Below are 22,046 nucleotides of genomic sequence, written 5' to 3' on the forward strand. Positions count from 1 at the left end.
TTGATGGTTGTTGTTGTGTAGTGTTCATTGTTCGTTAAGCAGCCTGATGGCCTGGGGATAGAAGCTTCTTCTGAGTCTTTCTGTGCTCGCCTTGAGACTCCGGTATCGCTTGCCTGACCGCAGCAGTTCAAAGAGGCAGTTGTTCGGGTGACTGGAGTCTTTAATGATTCTCTTAGCCTTGCCCCTGCACCGCTTGTTGTAAATGTTCTGGAGGGTGGGGAGCCCCCCTCCAATTGTGCGTTCGGCTGAACGTGTCACTCTTTGTAGTCTGCTTCGGTCTTGTGCAGTGCTATTCCCAAACCAGGAGGTGATGTTGCCAGTCAGGATGCTCTCTATTGTACATGAGTGGAAGTTCTTAAGGATCTTCTGACTGACTTGGAACTTCCTTAGGCGCCTGAGGAAGTAGAGGCGTTGTCGTGCCTTCTTCACAACACTGTCAATGTGTGTGGTCCATGTCAAGTCCTCGGATATGTAGGCTCCGAGGTACTTAAAGCTGTTGACTCTCTCAACCGGTGCCCCGTCGATGCTGAGGGGGCTGTAGTCCTTGACCCCCGACCTCCTGAAGTCCACAATCATCTCCTTTGTTTTGCTGACGTTCAGGGAGAGGCTGTTTTCCTGGCACCATCCCGCCAGGACCTTGACCTCTTCCAGGTAGGCCCTCTCGTCGTTGGCAGAGATCAGGCCCACCACCACTGTGTCGTCAGCAAATTTGATAATTGTGTTGCTACTCCGCTGAGCCACACAGTCGTGTGTGTACAGGGAGTAGAGGAGGGGACTCAGAACACAGCCCTGGGGAGCCCCTATGTTGAGGGTGATGGATGAGGAGGTGCAGTTGCCTCAAGTGAGCTCCTGCACTGATTATTATAGTTCAATATTCAATATTTGATCACCAAAACCCCCCAAAAAGCATAAAAAGCGGGCCCCCTGCCCGAAAAGGGCCCTTAAAAATAGCGCTTGAGCGCTATGCGCGCTCGGTTAATATATACACACAAGTGTAGTGCCCTTTTCAGCCTTTGAGCACCTGCCCCTCTAAAGTCCTGTGCACGTCCCTGGCCTGCACCGTTAGCGTAGCTTAGCTTCATCACTGGAAGTGGGTCAGACTTTTACCCTGAAGTTCCCTACAGTCCCCTACAGTCACGAAATACACTCCAAATACAACTCCAAAACGTTCCTGTAAACATGTTGTGACCTGTGTATTTACCACGTGGAGAAATAAAAAAATATATATACTCTGAACAATTTTTTGCCTAACCACTCCTCTCGGGGCGCAGTGATTTCACGCAATGCAGTGCTACTTTCTAACGTGACGCCAGTGTTTGTTTACATTTTCATTTCATTCAAAGGATCCGAACCGATTGAAGTTTATGGATACCATGACTGTGGTAAGTTTTAATTTATGTTTTTAGATGGAAGGCTGTATTCCATCTGTCTAACGTTAGCGAATATTGTGAGATTGATGAATAGGACATAACGTTGCTGGACTATCGACCTAGTTAGCCACTTTCCTGACTGCGATGCACGGCTACAGGGTTTGGGCTAGTGAATTCACACTTGGTATTATTATAACTCATTTATTGTGTAACGCTAGCCCCTTAAAACTTACCACAGTCATGGTATCCATAAACTTCAATCGGTTCGGATCCTTTGAATGAAATGAAAATGTAAACAAACACTGGCGTTAGCGTTAGAAAGTAGCACTACATTGCGTGAAATCACTGCGCCCAGAGAGGAGTGGTTAGGCAAAAAATAGTTCAGAGTATATTTGCTTAGAAAACGTAAAAGTCGAATTCAATAATTTTTTATTTCTCCATGTGGTAAATACACAGGTCACAACATGTTTACAGGAACGTTTTGGAGTTGTATTTGGAGTGCATTTCGTGACTGTAGGGGACTGTAGGGAACTTCAGGGTAAAGGTCTGACCCACTTCCAGTGATGAAGCTAAGCTACGCTAACGGTGCAGGCGTTCCCTAAGCCTAATGCATGCAGATAGACAAAAAAAGGTATGTATCTTCTTGTCTAACTCCAGGGAAGATGTTAAATAAGCTAATTTCCCAAAATGTTGGAGTTTTCCTTTAAGCCCTAGCCCTATTTTCTGAAAATCCGCCAAATAAATACGTACCTAAGTAAATGGAAGATTGCTCCACTTCTACTTCTTGGTATCTAGGGACATCTATGGATATCAGGGAATGTATTTCCAGTATCAGAAATATTGTGTCTGTTACTAAGCTTGAGTAAATTGTGATGAAACAAAGGAGAATATAAATTATGATTTTTCTTTGCATCTTTGACAGTGAATAACACCATGCTAAAAATGACCATACAGTACATGACCGCCGATGGACTGCTCGGGCTAAAGAGGTTAAGTAACTAGTCTTTATCCCATGGATGGGATGTTTGACTACCAGCACTGTGTATGAGTATGAGGGAAGGATTTTATTAGGAATTCTGTATGAGCCAGGGTTATTATAGTTTTGTATCTCATTTGTTTAAAAAAATTTATTACAGAATCCTGGGGAGCCTGGGGAGATCATGTAATCGGTTGTGTCTGTGCGCCTTTCCACCCGCAGCTATATCTCGTGAATCACAATGGCGATTGGTCTAATATTTGTTGTGCACATTCATGACTGCTGCAGGATGAATGATTTTGGTGACCCTGTGACCTTTCCTCTAGCGCCACCATCAGGCAAAACTTTACATTTTAGAAGTAGTGTACAGTATCTCGAATACCTTTTGTTCTAATCTTTTCAAATGTGTGGTGCAAAGTTGTAACCCCTTGAGGAAGAAGCCTATAGGTTGTTTGCAGATGACGTCACTGAGGGTCAGATGCTGCAACACACACACATACACACACACACTGGGTAAACCCATAATTTCCTTGGTGGTGGTAATTAAACCCCATCTGCCTTTGGACAAAACGTTACACTGTCATCATATAGGATCATGCATAGTGCAGGAAAACAATCCCCACTGATCTCTGAGAGAATGAAGTCATGTACTGTAGCAGCAGAGTCCCCTCTGCATCCAGCATCAGCGCCACAGCTAGATGAAATAAGAAGGGAAATAACCTCAGTAGGGAACATTTTGCATAAAACGGCTGTCGATTGCATACCCAAAGTAATTAGCGATTTATTATACTTTATACGTATAGCACATACATGAGTCTGATTTCTTTTGAAAGGTAACATTCTGAAGTTTCTTACACAATAAAGATTTAAAAATCACTTTGAGTGCTAATGTAATAGAGAAACAGAGGTTTGAACACACTGAAATAAAACATTTGCTCCTTACTTGTGTGTTGACTTGTTGCCAGATGCCTGTTTTTGGGTTCCAGCTGAGAGGTACCAGAAAACATAACGGTTCCATAGCCTGAAGTCTTATAGTCATACAGGTCCAAAGTTTATAAAACAAAAAATTCGTGTTTTACAGGTTTTTGTAATGTGTGTACCGCAATAATTCAGTGTGATTATCCAAAATGGCTGTCCACTGCCATTAATTTCAATGCTCTAGTCAAAACAATGGACTTCTTAATTTTCTTGTGTCACCTTCCTCCACTGTCAGCACTCATCTGGGATCGCATTTGGAGCAGACGCTCTTTGCAGATGCTCCTTGCCTACAACGGTGGTCAAAAAAGGTGGCAAATTCAACTTTCCAACAATCTATTGGTTGCACAGCAAAAAATGCAGCCTGGAGCCGGCAGACGAGGGCAAAGTGCCGCGACGTGCACGCGAACATTAAGAGGTTAAACAAACCTAGAAATTATGCTACATATAATCTAGCGCAATTTCGTAAGTAGTGCTTTAATCTATGACAGTGAATAACACCATGCTAAAAATGACCATGAAAAACTGCCACTGAGCTTGTTCAGCACCTTCTTGAGATCACGTGTCATCAAATTAATAAAGATAAAAAATAGGGAAACAATGTCCAGGAACGCACTCCAGGTTTTTCCAAATTTATTGGCAGCCTGTAATCATATGACGTTTCGGTGTGAACACACCTTCTTCAGAATGGCTTGCATGAAGCATGAAGGGTAAGTGACCATAGTAAATACAAGTCAAACAGGAAGTGACAACATAGGAAGTGACAACCCATTCCCACAAGAGATCTGCAAAAAAGTACAAAATACCACTTACAAGCACAACCTTTTCAGAATTATGTAAATCAAAAAGAAGCATGTAAATAAAAATAAAAAAGAAACAGTAAATCACAAAGAGATATATCTATATATAGTTATATATATTTTATACAGAGTAGGCCTACATCTTAAACTCTAAACATAAACACTCATGACCCATATCAGCCATCTTTCAATTATAAAGAATGATAAATGAAAATAGTAAACAATCAAATGAAATGAAATAATCAAATGAAACAGGTCAAAACATTAGACAATCCAGAAAATGAATATAGCAAGAGCCTGTCTCTGTCGCCGCCTCTTGGTGGTCTCAAGACCTGCTCTATACCCATGTATTTTAAGCCAGAAATATCATGTCCTAACTTATTAAAGTGCCTTGCAACTGAAGACTTCTCGTAATTTCTTCTTATAGAACATTTGTGCTCCGAAATTCGATTTTTAAAACGTCTTCTTGTTTTTCCAACATAGTAAAGGTTGCAAGGACATTTAAGCAAGTAAACAACAAAATCAGAATTACAGGTAATCCGGCCTCTAACAGCGATACTCCTACCTGTACTTGGTTGTAAATAAAATGTATCTTTAATCATGCCATGACATTGGGTACAAGACAAACATGGAAAATTGCCATTTGGAATATTAGCCATAAAATGGGTACATTTTTTGGGAAAATCTGTTTTAACTAACTGGTCCCTTAAGTTAGGTTGCCGTTTGTAGAAGTATTTGGGTGGTTCCTGGAACACACCTCCGATCTTAGGATCCGACTTTAAAATGTACCAGTATTTGTTCACAATATCACGCATATCTCTAGAAATAGGGCTGAAGGTGGACACCAATGCTACTGAGTTGCTTTTTACTTTGTCTTTATGTGTAAAAAGGGATTGTCTGTTTATCTGTTTAGTTTTATTAAGAGAATTCTCAATAAGGGCCTCACTATATCCTCTAGATCTAAAGTTCTGACAAAGCTCCTTGGCTTGTGTATCAAAAATGTCATCTGTATTACAGATACGTTTATATCTCAAAATCTGACTAAATGGAAGGCTCCTCTTGAGCTCTGGTGGGTGATAACTGCTATAATGGAGAAACGAATTTCGAGTCTCTTTTTTGAAAACTTCGGTATGGACAATATTGTCTCTCTTTTTCACCAATACATCGAGGAATGCTATGGAATGTGAATCATAATTCATAGTAAACTTAATAGTCTCTCTCTGAGAGTTGAAAAACAAGTGGAACTCTTCCAGAGCCTCTTTAGTGCCTGACCATACAAAAAAGAAATCATCAATATACCTCCAATAGGCTTTAATGTGTCCAACATATGGATTATTATTGAAAATACATTCAGACTCAAACTTCGACATAAAACAGTTGGCCATATTAACCGCTACCGGGCTGCCCATAGCTAGGCCTCTTTTCTGTAAAAAATATTGATCCTGAAAACGAAAATAATTCTTATTAAGGACTTCCTGAGTCAATGATATTAATGCCTCCATAGAGGGATGTAGCTCTATTCTCTGATCCAAATAATATCTACATGCACTTAACCCATCAATATGTGGGATGCTAGGATATAAACTAGAAACATCCAGAGTACACAAAATATCAATAGCTTCTATACTAATATCAAATTAATAAAGGAAAGATGATTAAACAGAAGGTTTTGTAGATACAGTACTGAATTCTGCCATCTGGACACACATTAATATAATATAGAATATCAGGCCTATAAATGACTTTATTATAGCCAACTTGCACATCTATGGATCGGGCCAAATCTACTCTTTCCAATGGCAGAGTTCAATTTGGATTTAGTATCACCAGGCGTGCAGGAAGAACCGAGAATGAAATCTACTGTAAATACAGTCAGCTTTTTATATTTGCGACAGGTCCGCCATTTTGAATCGGATTGCAACGCAGATGGTTGCTAAACTTCACAGAAGGTAAACAAACGAACTGCGCTCGTTTGTTCAGAGAAATAAAAAATAATTATCAGGAAGTCATTTGTTGTACAGTAGCTGGCTTCGGCTGGGTAGGCTAGTTTTTAGAAATTCTGACACTCATTGAAAGCCCCGTATTTCCTTCATCATAATGACTACAACCAGAATTGTGACACAAATTCAAAATGGCGGATAATCGTTTGTAAATGAATGCATTTCAAAAACGAATAGTTCATTAATAACACTTTAACCTATTGGTAAACAAACGTATTGCTGAAAATATACACTATGACTGCTGATGTGACATGGTTAGGGTCTTTACTTTTGGATACATTTGAAAAAATAAATGCTACTTATATTCATACAGTCTGTAGACATTGATTTATGACATGGTGTCATCTGCGGTCCGCCGAAAGAGGGCTAAAGAGGTTAAGCCTGATGGGCCCGGTATCGGTCCGAGATTTTTTCCACGTCATAAATAGATCAATACAGTCCGTATTAAATAATGTGACGTTTTTCCCCCTCAAATGTAGCCAAGAGTAAAGACCCTAACCGTATCAAAACAGCAGTCGGAGTGTATATTTTCAGCACTACTTTTGTTTACCAATAATTGTAAGCGTTATTAGTGAAATATGAGTTCATAAATATCTCGGCGCATCCCAGCGAGGAAATAGTTTGTCATGAACGCCTTTTAGTCCTAAAACAGAGAAGACCCAGGGATTTCAATGGACATTGAAATTTCTCTGTGAAAGAAAGCTGAAAATATAATTTGTGAAAAATGCTGATGTTATTTTTGTGATTATATCTCACGGGTTGAACAAACCTGAACGTTATTGCCATAAAATAGAATGTAGTTTGTTTTTCTTTACCTTTTTGTGAACGTCTAGAAAAAAACTGCGTCTCAATCTGAAAAATGCCGGAGCTATTTCCATTATAAAAAAGTGACTGTACTTACAGTAGATTTCATTCACAGTCTTTGCTGCCATGTTACAGGCGCCTGGTGGTACTAAATCCAGATTGAAGGGATTTGGCCATATCCATAGATCCAGAGATGTATGACTTGGCCATAATAAGGTCATTTATAGGCCTGATATTCTATATTGTATATTCATATTTCAAATTGCATGTGTCTGGATGGCAAAATTCAGTACTGTATCTACAAAAAACCCTGTAAATAATCTGCCCTTTATTCATTTGCTTAGATTATTTGTACACTTGATCTCAAGAACGTGCTGAATGTTAGCATGGTGTTCTAATTTTGTTTTTGAATAATTTATATACAATATAGAATATAAGACAGGAGCTAAGGCAAAGACAATGTAACTGTAAAACAAGACAATGGTGCAAAAGTAGTGCAATATAATATCTTTTAGCAGCAGGTAGTACAAATACAAAAGCATATGCAAGCAACAACAAACAAAAGGTCTCATCCAAATTATTTGTTCAGAGAGTTATTCTCTTGGTATACACCATTGCACAGGGTAAACGTGCCATTCCCTCTGCAGTGGTTCTATTTCTGTCATAGGAAATGTAATGATGTGAGCACTTTCCAGCTCTGCAAACAGTGGGTCTGGGATTTCAACTCCAGGGGTATGTTGCCTATATAGCACATTAGTGCTAAAGGAAGTACGGAGGCCTCTCCCAAGACAAGAAGAATTAAAAAACAACAACCAACAGAAACTCTTTAAATGCCTGCTCCTATACATTTTAAGGGGAGGATATGGACAGACTTTAAAAGGGCACCGGGGCCGATGCAGATGGGGGCCGAATGACAAATCTAGAGCTATTTCATGCTTTGAATTCATGTGTGACATGTGCATTGAAAGATAGATATTTTGCTTTACATGTCTAATGGAATCAGGGCAGGTCATTTTGGGTGGCGGGGGACATTTTTCAGTGCCCACAAATTGCAAAATTACATCTCTGTATAAATAAATGATCCCACTCCCACATAGGAACTGGTAACTCGTTGGATGTACTAAGGAAAAATGCATAACTAAACATAAATCTGTGCAAGCAAAGTATACTATGTTACAGTATATAGTGAGCTGTAAGAGCAGTGAGTGAGCACATTGTTATTCAAAATGTATAGATTGTACCTCTGCATTTCCAAATACGCTCTTAGTAAGAAGTGTGTTTCAAGAGGCCTTTCTTCAGGTTCTAAAAACGTAAAGTGCAGCCATTAAAAACACGTTAAAATACCAACTTTAACTTTTGTGATTTTGTCCACTGTGTGTGTGGTTTCATGGCAATATAAATAAGATCTATATAGCCATTATACATTTTCTTTTAACAGACTATTGATCCACAGATGACAGATAGCAAGAGGAGGCGTTCAGGAGGCGGCCAACACATTTATGCACATCTATTGGAGCTACTCAAATTCTTTCCACATTATAATCACATCATATAATGTCATAATATCCTACAGTATGAGTGGAGGCTCTTATATAACATATGCTGTCAAAGGTAAATGTGTGGAGGTTCTCTTATAGTGTTTTGACCATCGCTGTAGTGTGAGTGAAGTGGAGAGATAATTTTTTTTTTTTATTTAACATTTATAGACATACAACACTTAATTTATAGACAATACCCACAATGACATCCATAACACAACTAGAACTCCTCCATATCCCAGGCCGATGCGCGCAGAGCCGGGCCCCCAGCGACACGGGTCCCTTGAATTAACTGGGCCAGGCCCAGTAGAGGAGAGGGACCCAGTCTCCCCCCCACCGAGCCAAGCCCGCTACCTCCCATGTCACCGAAAGCCCCACCCCACGCCCACCGACCCCGCAACACACAGGAACCCACCCATGTCACCGATATCACCACATACATCCATGAAAAAATTTAACTGACAACCCAATAAGAAAAAATTAAATGAAGATAAAATAGGTTATATGATTCTTTACCCCGCTGGCGGTTTGGAGGGGAATCAGCTCTCCCACTGGAGAAGTACCCCCCCCCCCCCCCCCCAGTGATGGAGATACCCCCCAAAGGAGATTCTCCAAGCCTCTCTTCATGTGCAACATTTTGAATTCTTGTCTTTCTCAATTGTCCATGTGCACATTTAAAGCAACTGCTATTCTAACATAACTCATAATAAAAAAATAAAAAAAAAGTCGTGTTACCCCACGACTACGCACACGCACAACCTGCATGCCACCAGGGAACGAACGGAAGGAACAAACCTTGTTACCGCCCCCAAAATCACGGGGTCAAGAGCAAAGCTCAACCCCGTGGCAAGGCCGTAGCAGCGGAGCGCGAAGGAAGACCCAGACCCAGAAGGGACTGGATCCCCCCGGAAAAAGGGGGCCCGGAGAGGCCAATGATGCCACAGCCAAAGGGGTCAACTGAAAACAGCACCCCGGCGGAAGGGGCGTATGCTGGCATTGTTGAGCACCATGTCAAAGCCTCCACCAAAAAATCCCTGACGCTCTAGAGGGGCCGAGGCAGAGAAGGCTGACACGATTGGCAGACGTCATGAACGTGCAGGGGCACACTCAACCGGGTAACCCGGGAGTTGACTCCGCTCCAACACACCAGGGAATCAACCACCCTCTTGGTTCAACATGCGGTGGTTGTTCCTATAACCCCTCAGGAAAAAACTCCAAAACACACCTGCGGGTATACACTGGCTATACCGCAGTACAAGTGTTTTAGTTTTCAAAAAGGGGTTATCCCAGGCCTACGGGTCGACGAAAACAACTTCGGACCGGGCCCGGAGGACCGGGACGTACACAGGGATGCCAGAGGAGTACTATAAATACCACCTCAACAGCCCCCTCTCAGCCATGCGTAAACGGGAGAAGAGAGGGGCGAAAAGAATGGAGAACGAACATCTCCAAAATATCAAACCCTGTGACACCCGGGCCGACCCGGCATCTTTCCCCCTGAAAAAAGCACAAGTCCCTCAGGGTACCAGAACAGCAGATCTGCGTCCCTAAACAATACCCAGTCCACCTACTCCAAAAAGGAGAGGACGAGGAACCCCCAGAGAGACTTCCCACGTGAGCTGTATAGATTGAAAAGACATATTGCAGCATTGAGCTATGTAACAATTGGGTTAGGACTCTCCGAGGAGGAGCTCTGAACTCCCCGAGGAGAAGACTCCAAACACCAGAGGAGGAGGCTCTGACCCAATACACACACTACCAGTAGGGAGCAGCGCAGAAGAACCACGTCTCTACTGCGTTGCATCACCCACCAAGCTCAATAATCGAATTGAATTGAATCGAATACACATACAACAGAGCAGAACTCCTTTTCGAAGTTCTACTCACCTTGACAATCTGAGGAGGAGGCTCTGAAACTCTGAGGAGGCTCCCTCACTCCGAACTCACAGAAGGCTCTTCTCCCTGAAGAAGAGCTCTGTGAGGAGGAGGCTCTGAAAACTCCCTGAAACAGAACCATAACATGGAACCTGAACAACTCACAGAAGCCTTACCAATAGAAACGCGCCCAGTGACGTACTCTATGGCGGGGGAATTTCCGCGGTGCACACGCCCAATCTTTCAGGGCGTGGGACCAGGAAACTCCTCCCCCCCCCCCCCCCCCCCCCCCCCACCCTGTAACGTGCCGAACCAGCAACGTGACAGGAAGCCCGAAGGACAGGGGGTTTTAACCCCTGCCCAAACAGAAAAAGGGGGAGGAAGGGTTTACCAGTTCACCCCTTTACGACCCCTCACCCCTGATACAATGTAATGACAAAGTAGAGCCATGACACCAGTCATAGCATGCTACATGAAGCGTTTAACAGCTTCACATAGCTCATGTGCGAACCTGCTATCTGATTTTTACTAAGGAAAAATACAGAACAGAGAGGGCCCCTTTAAGAGCCCCGGTACCAGACTTACACATGTGCTTCTGTGGGCCAAAACCTAACCCAGTTGTCGATCCAACGACACACACAACCCTTCATCACAACAAAAAAGGGCAAAAGTACACTCTTACTACAGAGGAACGCCGTTTTTCATAACGAGAGAGACATAAGTTCCCGATTATGTATTGGCCACAGGCCTTGCTAAGCACATATGACAGTGACCAAACAACCTTTTCCCTAGGAAAAAAATCGTTTTCTCAAGCAGAAGCACAACCCCAGCAGTTTAAGCTGAGGGCTACATCGTATCCCCACAAACATAGTGACACAATATATTGTAAACAAAACATGTTTGAGAGGAGGGGGGGAAGCCCCAAGGAAAAAACCGGGGGGGTCACCCCTCCCTACCTTACCCTTGATACGACCAGGTTGAACAGGTACCCCAGTTAATATGTGAACACGCTGTTCATTGTCATCACAGGCTGAGAGAAGAATTTATTCCTCAATCACATGTCACTAAGCATAGCTTCACAGGTTAATTAACCCACTTAGTTGTGAGTTCAACCACGTTACTAACGTTACATGAACACACATGTTCTCATCACAACTAAACCAGTTCATTTTTACACATGTAAAAAACAACGCCGATTTTCTAGGTAGAGAGAAGCTATACCAGTGACAAGACAATTCACACACAACACGCATCGTATCCTCAATGTATTGCAGCAACACACGTTTTGGAAAACATCGTTATTACAAAACATTTAGAAGGGAAGGAAAGAAGAAGTGTCAAGTCCGACAGGACTCCTACCTCCACCCTGAGCGCAGGCCGAGAGGACTGTGAACACTGGTTAACGGGACAGCCGAAGTCGAACCCGGCATCTCCTGCGTTGGTGACGAGGGCAAATGTCCGCTGCGCCACCCAGCCGCCGTTCTCCATGTTGACGAAGTCCTCGCTGGCAGGGCACCCGGTGTAGGGTCGACTAACATCCTCTGTCAAAGATGACGTCGTAGTGAGAGTGTTAAGGCTTGTTATACTCACAGTAACGTTCAACAGTGTAGCATTAAGCTAACAGCCGCTCCCGACTGATAGCAACAAGCTAACGTTTCCTAGCCTAGTGAACACAACGGGCTAGCGCCGCAGCTAACAGCTGACTGGCTAACAGTAGGCCACACAACTAGCATGCAAATTAAGCAGCTATCACCTGAACTGTACACAACGACATAACAAACCACACTTCAGACAGGCCGCCGCCTGAATCCCTCCTCATCCTAAGAGAGAAGAGAAAAAGAAATGTCAACACAGTTTTCAATGGTGATTTAACAGACATACGGCGGAGTCGGCACAATTCCCATACGGGCTGCAGCCGACTTGAGCATGGATCTTCCGATAACGAAGATCCAGACCCACATTTCCTCGTGCTTAGGGTGTAATCTCTCATTCATTTGAAAGATGGGGCCTTCACGGGACAGAGAAGCATCCGCTCGTCCAGAGAACCCAGGGTTTAAACCAGATCTCGGTCGCGGCCCACTAGTTTGACCATTATGGGCGTCAGACCAGGACCATCCGTCCGACGCCTAAGAGGCCCAGCAGAGGACCCCAATCTGGGGCCGGCCTTCGTAAAATTGTCAGCTAACCCCCATAGCATTAGCAGACAACTGGCGCTCGCATAGCAAAACATTACTCACCCAGCCCAGAAAGCAACCAGTTTCTCACAACAGCCGGTGCCTCCTGCAGTCCAGCTGTATAACCGGAGGTTCAATACCTATCCAGCCGCAGCAAGGGGGACTGCAGGTGGGGAGTAGATCAGCGACGCGAGCCCCTAATACGAAAAAGCCGGTGGAGTTCAGAATGATCATCATCTTCCAGACACCCCAGTGACGAACATTATCGCCGTATTTTCTCGAAAATAGTGAGAGAGAAAATAAAGATATAACGTCAACGTATCTCCTTGTTCTTCTGTTTTCCTTTCTTCAGCTGAATACTTTCTTTCCCACATCAAGTGGTGGTATACAGGCACTCTCTTGTGGTGAAATTTGAGAAGGAGATGAGTGTGTGGCCACACCCCTGCTTATATAGGTAGCGGGGGGTGTGGCCAGACGGATGTTGGTATGTAAAGGTACATTTTGTGAGTTTTTATTCAGTGCACAGCACTGGAGTGAGAATATGTGCAGTAGATGCTGAGCGGAAGCTTATACGACATAGAACATCCATTCACTATAAAATAATATGCATATGTGGTATTGAATCTTGGTCGGTGTGTGTGTCCTCAGTGCTCGAGTCCTGTTTGGTGTGTGAGATCTCGTTATTTGAATCCTGGCTGGTCTGGTTGATCTCGGTGCTCGAATCCCGGTTGGTGTGTGTGGCGTCAATGCTCACATCTTGGCCGGTCTGGGCGATCTCCGTGCTTGCATCTCGGATGATCCGGTTGACCTCGGTGCCCGAGCCGTGGCTGGTCCAGGTGTATCCAGCGTCTCTTTGTCCTTCTTTTGTGGGTCATTTGTTTTATTTATTTTGAAGTAGCCTCCATGCTCCTCTGAATATTCTGTATTGCATCGAGTCCAGTCTGCGTGTTGGTTTGCATGTTAGCATCGTTAGCGTTCTGTATTGCTTCTAGCCTGATCCGAATGCTAGCTTGCATATTCATCGTGTTAGCTTCCATGTTAGTTTGTAGCTTCGTCTCCAGCCTCGCTGTTGTCTAACACTTTTATTTCTTTTGAATTAGCCTCCATGCTCCTCTGAATATTCTGTATTGCATCGAGTCCAGTCTGTGTGTTGGTTTGCATGTTAGCATCATTAGCGTTCTGCATTGCTTCTAGCCTGATCCGAATGCTAGCTTGCATATTCATCGTGTTAGCTTCCATGTTAGCTTGTAGCTCCGTCTCCAGCCAGGCCTCGCTGTGGTCTAACGTTATGTTAGCTTGTTTTACTTGCTGCGTCATCCCCTCGTGTTGTACTTTTCCCTTTGTTGTTTTTTCTTTGTCAGGGGTCATTCTTCTCTCACTTCTCCTCGAGTTTTGTGCACTGGGTCTTGTCATCGTTCTTTTATCTTCGAGTTGTTACTTTTTATCGTGTTTTATAACTTTTTATTACCTTTCTTGAATTTTGGACTGGGAGCTCTGTTCTGCAGCTGCTCACCTGCTCCTCGCCAAACCGGAAGTCCGAGATAATCACTTTTAGTGAATGATGCCAAGATCAACTATAAATACTGCAGCAGTGTATTACTGTATCAATATGTTGGTATCGATAACGCCCAGCAAATAATTATATGTACACCAACTCACTCAGTACATGCAAGACAGTCAACACACAGTTAGTTAAAGCCAAATGAAAAGTGAAAACTTAGAAAGAAAGAAAACCAGCTAAATCATTCTAAAGAAGCATGGAAGCAAACATTTTATTTAAATAAAAACAGAAAATGTAATTAAAATACAAAAGGAAATAGTAAAACCTATAAAAAAATAAACCTTGCCTGGAAATTATGGGCAATCCGAAATTGTTGGAGTAATTCACAGTTTGAATTACTGAGGGCAACACCACAATCGACTTTATTATGGCATCCGAAGGAGAATTTAAGAGGCTTAAGACCCCTAACCGCGGCCCGTTGTCGCCACGTCTGAATTATTATTGTGTACAGATTATGTCATGACCTCATTCACATCGCTTTTTATCTCTTCCCCCGCCAGCTACACTCGGACGTGGATAAAGGCGACGGGAAGGTGAAATACGTGTTGTCCGGCGAGGGCTCCACCTCCATCTTCACCATCGACGAGAACACGGGGGACATCCACGCCACCAAGCGCCTTGACCGGGAGGCGCAGGCTTACTACACACTTCAGGCCCAGGCGGTGGACCGCATCACCAGCATACCCGTGGAGCCCAGGTCCGAATTCGTGGTCAAGGTCCAGGACATCAATGATAACGAGCCCAAGTTTCTGGACGGGCCATACTTGGCAGGGGTACCGGAGATGTCGCCCTTAGGTGAGTCCTTTTTTCTTTGTCCAGCGGCTATGCCCCCCTACGCTCTGTCCTGTTTTCCTCGGTTATTTCTTTGTCTGCATCTGGTGGCTCAGGAGGTAGAGCGGCTGTCTGGTAATCTGAAGGTTCCAGGCTCCATTACGGCTCCTCCCGGCAGTGCGTCGAAGTGTCCTTGAGCGAGACACTTAACCCCTAACTGCTCCCGATGAGCAGGTTGGCACCTTGCATGGTCGCCGTTGGTGTGTGAATGTGTGAGTGAATGGATGAATTAGAGGCATAATTTGTAAAGCGGTTTGGATAAAAGCGCTGTATAAATACAGTCCATAAATGTAGTCTGTCATAGACCAGCACTACCTTGTTTAGTTAAACAGCTTATCTAGGGGCACAACCCAAAAGAAGGCAATTATAAAAACGGCTTTGTTTGACTTAAGGCCATGAACATTATGGGACAGGCCTAACCTTCCAAGTCGATCCTCGTCTTCTGCTGAAAGAAATAAAAATAAAATCAATCTCTTGCTGCCGTCGGCGACCAGCTCCCACCGCACGCCCCACTTCTCTCGACGTTCATATAACATGACATAAAGTGGAGTCCAGACTGAACTAATAGGCTGATAACCAGACGTAGACGTCAAAACCGGTACATCAGGCTGTGTGGGGGGGGGGGGGGGCATTGAATCTGTGGTGGATCTGGCTTCTTTCTCCTGTCAAATCTTCTAGTAACCACACATACCGTGGCGTGTTTTTACCAACGCAACTTGTTCACAGGTGAAGGGAGAGAATGAGGTTAGGCCTGCCCACAAGGTAGATGCAAAATGCGGATTTCCCATAATGTCGGCGTGTTCCTTTAACCACTCCCACTACCTAAAAATGGTAAATGGACCGCATTTATATAACACTTTCATCCAAAGCACTTTACAACTTATGCCTCACGTTCACCCATTCACTCACACATTCACACATCGACGGCGGAGACGATTGTGCAAGGTGCCGACACACACACACACACACACACACACACACACACACACACACACACACACACCTACACACACACACACACACACACACACACACACACACACACACACACACACACACACACACACACACACACACACACACACACACACACACACACACACACACACACACACACACACACACACACACACACACACACACACACACACACACACACACACACACACACACACACACACACACACACACACACGCTTGATTATTTTCCATTTCACTGAATTCGCCTTCCTCTCTCCCACTCTGGGTTCCAGTCACTGAGGACTCTATTATGTGAACTAGGTGACTTATTAAGCCTCTTTCACACAGGAGTACAAAGCCAGCGTGAAAAGGTCAGACCAGCATTTTGTAGACCACTCAAATGCCGCCTTTTCTGACCCTGTCATGAATATGCCGGCTTTTGCTCTGTGTGAAAGGTACAGAAGAAGAAACCATCTCTCTTATGCATTACTTATGATATAGCAATGATGGAATACCATATTTCGGGGAGATAATCAAGTACCTGCCATCAGTCCTGTTTTTCTCGGGTTTCTCTCTTTTGGAAATTTCTCCCGTTAATCTCACGTCCCTCCCCCGTAGAAAGTTCTTAAATTGAGTTCTATACCATAGTGGCGCGATTTGGAGGATTTGTGTTGCCAGATCTGATTGAGAGATATCTCATCTCCTTCATTCACAACGCCAAATTATTCCTGCACAACCTGGCAACCGAGAGTGAAAGTAAAAAGCGGACAAAGAAATAATACATTTATCTTCATCTGGTGTGAAATATTTAGCCTTCCCTGTTCGCGCTGGACTAGTATTAGGCTACGTGGGGACCCACGGTAATAGAAAATTACCCCCAAACTCTGTGATTTCCAGATTTGCATTCACACAGGCCATGCTTTTACAGAGGTGTCCCGAGATTGACATGTCCACATAGTTTTTTTTACTGTAGGTGTGTGAGCAAATATTATTGTTTCAAATGGTACCTCAAAGTAATTTATAACAATGTTATACATGCTACTGAGGCGAAGTATTTTGCACTCAATGCATTAAAACCTCCCTGTATTGGATATACTAGACCAGGGGTAGGCAACCCTAGGCACGCATGCCTGCATAGACACGCAGGGGCATTTTCATAGGCACAGGGGGCAGCAGTAAAAAAAAAAAATATATATATATATATATTATAATATATATATATTTTTTTTGCTTTGAAATATTATAGTGAAATATTTTGCACTGTTGTCGCATGTATCTTGTTGAAATCCTCCCACAGGTTCTTTTTACTACCACATATTTAATTGAGACCCTTTATTTGTTTATTATTTCAATTTAGCTGGAAATACATTGCTACATCATTCAGTAACATTTGCAGAGCCTTATAACAAAAACATTATTACGGTCACCATTGTGACCAGTGGGATTAATCAACAAATTGTATTATTTATTTTTCTATTTCATTGAACATTGCTAAAAGCCATTTTTTTTTACTCGAGATGTGAGTATTACCAAGTCAACTTGTGTTCTTAAAACAATGACAATAAACATAGTTTTATTAGGTTGAAAAAATGTGGTTGTGTACTTATTTTTCTGTTAACTTATTATGGATTGAAAACTGAAAACCTTAATGCACAGTAACTGAACTCAATATTTGTAAGTTCTGGTAACAGTGTAGTCTTGCGATCAATCAAAACTTATTTACATGATATACCTCACATTCACCCTCCATTCACATCCTGGTGTTCTCCTGGTGTTCTCCATTAGGCCTGTAGGTGGAGCTATGACAGCACACGTACAGTACACACACCGATGGTGTGTGATGTGTCCAAAAATGAATGGGCAAATGTGAGTGAAATGGTCGCACTGTATGCAGCTGTTTGTCTGCATTGCATCCCCCCCCCAACTCAGATTTAGGGTTGATACAACCATCATAATAATATTGTTAATAATAACAATAACAATAATGATGTAATAATGTAAAAAATATCATTAAAAAGACCTGATTATGAGAAGAAAAAAAATACGATGCATGGAATATTGTTGAGGCACACTAGTTACAACTATATTTCAAACAGGCACTCCATGTCAAAAAGGTTGCTGACCCCTGTACTAGACTATACCAGGAAAAATTACAACACCAAATTACTGAGATGACGATTCACATGGGACTGTTTTAGATGATCAGATGTGTTTGCTGAATTGTGGTAGTTAACCTCTTAAACATTGGACGGCCCGACCATTAGCTATTGCTAGAATTTATCTTTTCGATATTACAGACGAGGCAGATTCACCTCCACAATTATTACAAATGACTAGAGCTCCCCAGGTAATATTAGTCCCGTGCATGACACATTTTGTTGGCTATTGGGCAGATCTCGCTTTCTCATAAGAAACAATGTACGGTAACTAGCCTAATATATATATATATAAATATGCAGAGTTGTGATGTAAATCTGAGTTAGTTGACATATTAGGATTATTTGAAAGTAGAGAGAGAATATTGCTGTAGATGTAATTTTTCTGTCGGAAAAGCTATTTTAATAAAAAGTACAGAAAACTATGCACAACTTTCTCTACACAGTCTGGGCCATGTTTAACAGCTGATGTATACACAGACACTTGTGTGTTGCTTGTGTTGCTTAGCAACGAAAGCAGGGCATGGGTTTTGTGTGTGAAAGGAGACATGTCTGCAAATTGGTGGTCTTGGGCAGTGTGTGAATGGGTCTGGAACCAACAAAGCCGCATTTCAAAATGCCACCTTTTTGCCAGCTTCTGTGTGAAAGGGGCTTCTTAGAGGTTTTACAGGTGTTAATAATCACACGTTCCACAGTAATGTTAGAGGAGGTATTTTCAGGTACACACTGAGGCCATGGTTACACTGGGGTTTTTGTTTTTGTTGCTGAATGATTACGTTTGCATGTCCAAGTTAACACTTTAAGGACCAGCCACGAGTTATACGTGTTACGGTTCCATGCGTTGTGGACCAGAGCCACGAGTTAACTCGTGGCGAGTTGTTATTGTTTTATTCCATATTAATAACACTATTAACGTCCCCGATCGACTTGCAGGACCTACCAGCATATTTGATTTTAGAAACATGCAATACCGGCCAGATCCGCTTAGGGGCGCCATCACTCCACTGCAGTATCATTGAGGGCGATTGAAATATATTTTTTTTACTGTCTGTGGGCATTTCATATGAGCCTTGATCCCAGCCGAACATACTCCATCTTTGATCCCGTTTATTATTCCAGATTTCAGCCTGGAATAATGGGATTTATGATCAGCCAATGGACATATCGATCTACCAGATTCCGATGACTAATGACGAAATGCTGCCGGCGATCACATTGGCTGACAGAAGGATACTATTCCCCCAAATTACAGCTGGATTGGACATTGTTTTAAAACGCAACGTGATCGATCAGTGAAAATGGCTACTTGAACGCACACTGTATTGCTAATCAATAATAGTAATCGGCGTCCCCCGCCGCCCCCATTTCATCCATAGATGCTCTGTAATAGTCTGGATGCTACGCAGTTTGTTTTATTTCATTCGTATATATACAGCAGAAATGGCGTTTGATATAACGTGACTAGCCTTTAGCCTATTATCTAGCTCCCCTGAAAAAAGACGAGGTGAAAACTGCGATAAACCTTATATTCACGGGGCTATAAAATGACAACCAACCAATGGTTTTTTATTTTCTTTAAGCCATTATGAAGGCACGGTTTATGCACTCAAGTGACAATGAGAATGGACAGATAGCAATACTATAAAGTATATATAGCTGTTAGAAAGTACATCGGTTTGTTGACAAAGCGTTGTCCTCCAGCCATATATTACACTGCAAGCCGTGGTCGTCAATGTGTTAAGAAACGCAGTTTTGGCAGGAAAACGCGTTCCCCTAGCGGGAACGCTGAAAAGGTGTTTTCGTTTTGGAAACTTGCCGAAACTCGCCGACAATGGTGCCATGTAATCTGCGCAAGCCGGATACAGAGCCGTTCTGCCCAATGCCCATGCGCAGTAGAGACCTGCACGTTATTTCCAGTGTTTACAGCAGAGCTGTCCCAAGTAGCTGCAGCCAACGTGTTGTCAAGTTATTGTTATAAGCCCAGTCCAAAACTACAACAGTCTGCATACCCTTAACACTTTCACTGTCCAAGCTTAATTCCTTTTTACCTCCTTGAATGCCCAGCACCACTTCAATGTTAACGTTAATATCGCCTAATCTATGTTTTAAATTATGGCTATGTGTCTAATCTGCCAGTCGCTTATCAAAGACTCATTTTCCAGTCAACATTGTCGTAGCAGATTGTTTTTTTATCACTTCATTTCCGTTTTCTAGCATTTTGAAAAGCACTAGTTTTCACGGAAAAAAGAAGACATTCCATGATAATCGCCCTTTACTGGAATATTCTAGAACGTTGTCATTTTTCGGCCCATTCACGAATCGCCTTCAAACAAACAAATTATCGATAGTATACGTGCACGCACGCTCTGGCCGCGAGCTGAAAATCGATTCTCCTATTTCCTGACCGCTCGCACAGTCAATCAGCCATATCACGTAATCACATAAAAGCTTATATCTCCGTGAAAACGAGTCTGATTATCCTAAGACTGGTAACATAGATTCCTTACCTGAGATCAGATGGCAGCCAAATGGATTATTCCAATTCCTGATCGCCATTCGAAAAAATCGATCATTTTATTGATCCACTGTGTATACTGTAAAAACACATAATCCCCGCTGCTCTGAGGCTCACTAGTGGAACTGATCGACCCCGGCTGCGTGAGTGAGAAGTAAAATGTGGAGTCCCGGATTTTTTTTCTCATTCATTTTCATTGAGTTCAATCCAAAAGGGTGAATTACCATCTGGGAGACGATAGGGGGCGCTTTTTTCACATCTGAGCGCATGGAGTGGCTGAATTTCCAACGGTAGACTCGGTTGATGAAATATGATTTCAGATCGCGAATAAAAAAAAAAACGATGATGGGCCTTCAACCAGCGGGGGGTAAACCAGAGAAAACTCGTGATTGGCAGTCAAAGTGTTAACAATTGTGTGTATTGAGCCGTATTGTATTGTACCCATTCTGCAATCTGTTAAATAAAGTTTTCCTCCATTTCTAATAGCGTTAACGTTACTACGTTAATATCCTCGATGCTAACTATATACAGGGAGAATGCGATTCACATTAGCATATACCTAACAACATCAGAGATATTTTTGTGAGACTAAACTATCTGCTCTTGGTGGTAAATTGTGTTGATGTTGGTTTTGTTTCATCAACAAATGAGAGGCAGAACACACAGTGAATGTATCCGTTTTGTTTATTGCACTTTATTGCACTTTCTTTGCTGAAAAATAAATGCTACATTGGCTAAATGGCTCACGCAAGGCATTTAAAGATGGTGGATTGTTGATTTCTTTTTTTAGGTTTATCTTTTTTTATTGGAAGAATTTATGCAGATTTATACATTTCAGTTATCAAAATTATACAACTTCCATTTCCTTCCCCATTCCTATCCCCTAATCCCACCCCATCCCACCCAGTGAGGGTGACGACAAACATACATGTAAAATTAAAAATTAAAATTAAAGAAAATTTAAATAATTAAACATAAATACAGATGTGACAGACAAAACTACGCAAAAAGAAATGAAGTAAAATTTAAAGAAAACAAGAACAAATATAAATAGGAAAGACAGTAATAATATAATATAAGTAGTACTCTCCATTTTAGTAGCGTAATTTCCAGATGGTAAAACAAATAAAATGGACAGTAAATTTAACACCCTTAGCAGACCACCACAATGCCATCTCCCCAGCCATACGTGGGCTAGCAGTGTCAGGAAGGTAGATGGGGGAAGGAGGGGGGTCATGGGGTCCAAAGTTTGGAAGGAGTCATGTGGGTTTTGAAATGAGATAGGAAGGGCTGCCATGTTTTGTGGAAGGTATCTGTGTGGCCTTGTGTTGTAAATCTGATTTTCTCTATATGTATAAGAGACATAACATCTCTCATCCAGTGTAAGTGTGAAGGGGGAGTGGCTGCCTTCCAGTTGAATAGGATGAGGCGTCTGGCAATGAGTGAGGCAAAGGCCATGGCATTGGATTGCCCAATAGATATTGCAGCGTTCTCCGGTGTCAGACCAAATA

The 22,046-nt window shown here is 42.5% G+C and overlaps 1 protein-coding gene across 1 annotated transcript in view; it reads left to right on the plus strand.

Annotated features, from left to right (window-relative positions):
- LOC311238303 (cadherin-7-like) overlaps window positions 1-22,046 on the plus strand; it is a gene marked incomplete at both ends in the record, with an annotated part of 370,362 nt that overhangs the window by 105,990 nt on the left and 242,326 nt on the right. Inside the window, one exon of the mRNA XM_084326328.1 lies at window positions 14,574-14,868. Coding sequence (XP_084182454.1) covers window positions 14,574-14,868 — 295 coding nt within the window. The remainder of the gene's footprint in view (window positions 1-14,573; window positions 14,869-22,046) is intronic.

Source organism: Notolepis coatsorum (genome assembly GCF_963971535.1).
Source record: "Notolepis coatsorum genome assembly, chromosome: 12".
Taxonomy (NCBI): domain Eukaryota; kingdom Metazoa; phylum Chordata; class Actinopteri; order Aulopiformes; family Paralepididae; genus Notolepis; species Notolepis coatsorum.